Source organism: Montipora foliosa, chromosome 7 (genome assembly GCF_036669935.1).
Source record: "Montipora foliosa isolate CH-2021 chromosome 7, ASM3666993v2, whole genome shotgun sequence".
Lineage (NCBI taxonomy): Eukaryota > Metazoa > Cnidaria > Anthozoa > Scleractinia > Acroporidae > Montipora > Montipora foliosa.
Window position 1 is genome coordinate 25,359,181 of NC_090875.1, and position 5,000 is coordinate 25,364,180.

General features: G+C 43.8%; 2 protein-coding genes across 2 annotated transcripts in view; one reads left to right on the forward strand and one right to left on the reverse strand.

Moving 5' to 3' along the window:
* LOC138011547 (sentrin-specific protease 8-like) overlaps positions 1-5,000 on the forward strand; it is a 53,999-nt gene that overhangs the window by 44,645 nt on the left and 4,354 nt on the right. The window lies entirely within an intron of this gene.
* LOC138011545 (uncharacterized) overlaps positions 1-5,000 on the reverse strand; it is a 20,566-nt gene that overhangs the window by 2,757 nt on the left and 12,809 nt on the right. The window contains exons 9-12 of the mRNA XM_068858604.1: positions 4,536-5,000; positions 2,962-3,895; positions 2,237-2,424; positions 244-849 (exon numbers count right to left, since the gene is read on the reverse strand). The exon at positions 4,536-5,000 is cut by the window's right edge and continues 249 nt beyond it. Coding sequence (XP_068714705.1) covers positions 244-849; positions 2,237-2,424; positions 2,962-3,895; positions 4,536-5,000 — 2,193 coding nt within the window. The remainder of the gene's footprint in view (positions 1-243; positions 850-2,236; positions 2,425-2,961; positions 3,896-4,535) is intronic.

The following is a 5,000-nucleotide window of genomic DNA, read 5'->3' on the forward strand; positions in this document are numbered from 1 at the left end:
GGAAGATGGAGGCTTCGGGTAATGGGCTCCTTGCTCCACCTAACCACATCCTAAAGATTCACCTTTAAAAAAATGAAAGCTACTGCGAATCATGTAATACAAGGTGGCTCTAACTTTTGAGTTTGTGAATTAAATCCCTGAAGTGAGACCACAAGAGCCTAGTAAGCTTAACTTTCGAGTGGTGCTGGCAATGTAGATTTTTGGAAGATAGTCCAAATAGTACAAAACCCGGCGGAAATTTACCTTTAAAACAAAGCGCACGTCAGTCTCAACTCCGTCCAAGTCCGTGACATCCTGATTTTCGGGGTTTTCTTTCCACGCTCGTTTTACGTCCACCGCACACCATCTTAATTTCGGTAACTTTATCTCTTTGAAACGGAAATCTCTATCTGTGACCACGGAAAATTCGTGATCGGTATGAATCTCAACCGAATAAGACTCGGGACTCATTTGCGCTTCTGAAAAACCACGCTGTATCAAGAAATCGACGGCTTTCTCCTGTGCAGAAACCCCTGTGAAAAAAGAGCTTCGCGAAGCCTTTTCTTTAGGAATCTTTTTTCCGTCTTCTCCTCTCTCAACACACTTTCCTTTGTTGTTCCAGCGCTTCTTATATTTTCCTTTGCTGTGGCTCCCTCGCACTCTTCCATATTTTCTGATGTTTCGCGGCATTGATAGGATGCTTGGCCGTGGTTTGTAACCTCGTGCGAGATTCGTTTGGAAAACACTCACGCTAGGTGATTCGCTATCCTCTGTGAAGGATTTTGGGATGTTTAAAACGTATAAGCGCCCGAAATGTATTGCAAACACCATCTCACCGTGTATGGATGACACAAAATCTCTTTCTATAACCTAAAAATAAATCAATTATATTTTTAGCGCGAAAAGAACACGATTTTAACATGAAAATATAGAGGAGCGGTAAATAGGATAGCTCATAGTTCATTTAAAAAAAAAACGTTGTTTGGTTAAAATTTAAAGGAAAGAATGAGGAGGCAATGTGGCCCAGTGGTTTGGGCGCTTGCGTTGAGATCCGGAGATCCCGGGTTCAAGATCCCGGGTTATAGACCCGTTCCGATCCCGGGTTCAAGACCCGTTCTGAGCACTCGTTAAATTTGATCCTGGTAGTCCCTGGTTCAACTTCCCAGCTGCACTTGTAACTAGCTGACTGGTTTGCCTCCGGCCAGTCGGGATTCTTAACAGTTGTTGTTGTTGTTGTTCTGTTCCATCATTTCGTTGTGTTTCATTGGCCCTGAAAAGCCCCTATGGGGAGTGGTCAATCAAGTATGTAGTATGTAATGAACTTTCGGCTATCGGGATCTACGGTCTTCAACTGGCGAAGTGAAGACTGTGGGTCTTCTTCTTAATTACTTCTGTGGTTAGAGATAGTGACCTTAGCAAGGGGGACCACGGTTGCTTTAAGAACGTGATTTAGATATATAACCTCACTTGTTAAAATCATTTGGCAATTATTCTAAGTTGTTTGTCGTGGAAAGTGTGCAACAACATTCGTCGTGAAAAGTGTGCAACAACATTCTTGGAGCTAATTAGGTGCTAATGGTGTGGTGATTGGAAGAAAATTGAATATCTATTGTATGCTCACGTTTTCCACATAATCTCAAAGTTAGTCAGTCAGTTCACGTTTTTTTTTCAGGACGAGAACCGGAAAGAAATGTGCCAAAATGTGAAACTCACGTGCAGGGCGTGCAGAGCCAAAAGGGAGCTTAAGCACGCGCGGAAGAGAACATTTCGCGTGCCTGGGCAGTGATGTCTTCCAGATTTTTGTACTAATCATCTCTAATGGAGGAAAATACTTAGCAATATAAAGGTGGTAGTGACAAGACAAGTTAAAAGGGAAAACAGCTCACTTCCAGCTGCCTTCCGCGGCTCGAAAACGGCGCGTGCTTAAACTCCCTAATTAATATTGGGGAACTTAAGCACGCGACTATTTTGAGAAACGGACGGCAACCGGAAGTGAGCTGTTTTCCCTTTTCACTTGTATTCACACAGCCACATTTACATTGCTAGGTATGTTTCCTCCATTAGAGATGGTAAGTGTAAAAATCAACTGTGAGACACCACTGCCCTGGCACACGAAATGTTCCCTTCCGGTTGCAGTCCGCGTCTGAAAAACGCGCGTGCTTAACCTCCCTTTTAAAGACCCTGTTGTTACGATGACGACAACGAAGGAAATATTCATAAGCCGCTTGGATGATCTTCTAAAGTCTCCTTCGTTTACCTGAACTTGAGTGAGGAATCTTTCTTGGAAACTTAAGAACTCATGCCGAGTATACGCTGCGCCAATCCTGTGAAGTCCAGGCCTCGGGTTTGCAAGAATCGGAACATACAAAGCAAGACTGTCATGGGTGGAGTGATGGTCACCATAGTACGGTACCAAGGTTACGCGATCATCGTCACTGAGGCAACCTGAAAATCAATTGTCAATGCGCAACGGTTAATCGACGATTTCAGGGGACGTCAACGCCATTAAATAGAATTAAAACCCCGGAAGTTTTGAAGAGAACAGCGGAGCGCGTTTCTGTCTTGAATGCACCGAACGTTTTCGGGTCTTCTTGGGTTCCCTAATTCGCTCTTTATCTGAAAATCGAAAATGTGTCCTGACTTGAAACCACGCAAAAACCTTCGCGTTTGAAAACGCGTTTAAAGGCCAGCATTAATTCCAGAATTTTGTGGATTGCAGTTTAACTGACAAATGTAGTTTCACTTCCAAAAGGTTTTAACAGAGTGTGACATTGACGGACGCTTCTATAACAACGTAAGTGGAAGTCATTCTCAGAGTGAAGGTGGTTTCTCTCTTTTCGTCATAGCTAGGGTCTTTTCGTCATTGCTAGGGTGGATCATCGGTAAAATTCGTTTGCTGGGTTAAACGTCAGGCGTGCAAGCTCCTTTTTCCTTACGAGAGAGATAAACAAAGAAAACGAACTGATTTTTGTTGGAAAATACCTTCAAATAACATATGTTTAGCCTCCTTCACAAAACACATTGACATAACTGCTGCCTTATTGCGCAATGCCTGCGTTGCCATGGCATTTAGCGCCCGCTCAACAGCCGCCACAGCAGACTCCGTACCAATTGCTTGCAGAACGAGGCCAAATCCTGATCCAGGAAGACTTGGGCGAATTGTTACCCTAGCACCAGTTTTCTTGGAGAGCTCAAAAGCGTTGTGCCTTTCTGAGCCGGCCATCGTGTAAGACAGCGCCTCTGACAGGAAAATGACACGGTCAATCTCAGAAGCGCTAATTGTCAGAAGCACTTCAGCATCTCCATAAAGTGCCAAAAGATGAAAAGCTCTTTGCATGTGTTCCTTTAGCAAGCGCAGGTGTTCTGGGTCTAGCAGTTCGGCTAGTTTGCGCACGCCCAGGAGATAGGCGAAGGTTTCTGGCATTTCCATGTCAAGCGTTGCGTTATAGTCCTGGAAGAGGGTCAGCAGAATCTCGCCGATTTGCTGATCGCCGAGAGTTATCGGGGCAGTCTTGTCCTTCTCAAATAATTTCTTTGACGGTAACGCTGCTAGAACTTCTTGCCACTGTCGAACAAAAATGCCGTCCTTTACCTTTCCCGCAATTGAAATCTCATAGCATTGGTTCCAGACTTGCTCCAAGTCGAAATTCTTGATGACACCTTTTGCAACGCAGAATATCAACATTAAGAACACCAAGACCGTTGACTTGATTCCTGCATCCACACCGTGTCCTGCGAGACCTGTCACGTGACCCCAGTTTACAAGGAGACGGAGAAGTGGCAAGAGACCTGGGTAGAACTTGATGTAATTGGACAATACAATGGATTTGAGAAGACCGTCCCACGATGCCGTAAGATCAGCTTTGACATTGGCCAAGATACCTGCTCGTTTAGCTGGGTTGCTTCCAGTGATCACCTGGAACGAGATCAGTGACAATGGAATTAACTTAACCGCGGAATCGAACGCAGATGGCGATCACACATTCGCACCAACAGCACGTAAGACCTCGTTGTTCACTTTACCATAATCCTGGAATTTGTGTGTAAATGGCGTTTAAATCACCTTAAGTAAATGGACAACTGACGTCAGAAAATTTACGGTGGAAATATTTGTTCATTAATGCAAAAGCATTATCCTTTTTCACCTTGATCTAATTTTCTTATCAAGCCTGCTAAACTTCAACTAAGTTTTGTCTTAAAATGAAGCTAGTTGGTATCATTAGCACAAAGTCGAAAGAATAATTTAGAGGATGCGATTTCTGCGGACGGTTGTTTTTTTCACTCGGCCATTTGGATTCCTTAAATTAGTTTTTTTTTTGTAAGTTTAAGACACAGTACTTGTCTGGGAAAGAAGATTTACACGGTACGATTTTTGTCAGTCCCATGCGACAAGCTTACGACAGGCCTACGACACGTTTACGATTGTCGTGTGCGTCAGAAAAAAAAATCATGTTTTGAAACACTGCGACAGTCGTAAGTCATGTTGTAGGCCTGTCGTAAGCTTGTCGCATGCGCCAAAAAATCGTACCGTGTAAATTGGCCCTTAAAACACTCACCGGTATCCTGGCAGACTCCACGATCCGCGCATGCTTAAACATTTTTCTCATTAAGGGAAGAAACTTCTTCAATACAGCAATCTGCTCATCTCGCTCCAGTTCTCTACGGTTAGCAATGACCATGCGGTAAAGAATACAGAGGTCAAGGTCGGAATCTGGCCGGAACAAAAATGAGGCTGATGAACCAAACATGCCAAGCGCTTCTCCAGGCATAGCTTCCCATATTGAGTATTTCATTTGTAGTCTTCCTTCAAATCCACGTAACAGCACATCTCGTTCCTGTTCAAAGACGTTAAAAACGCTTTCACTTATCGAAGTGACTACACTCTGTGATTCTTGCTCCTGTGAGGTATAGTTTAGTCTGATTGTAAGCATGACGTCATCCACCAGCCATGGAAAGCTCAAAAACTGCGTTTGAGGGTGGTCCTCTTGGTTTTTTTCTGTCACGTTGTTGATGTTTCTGTA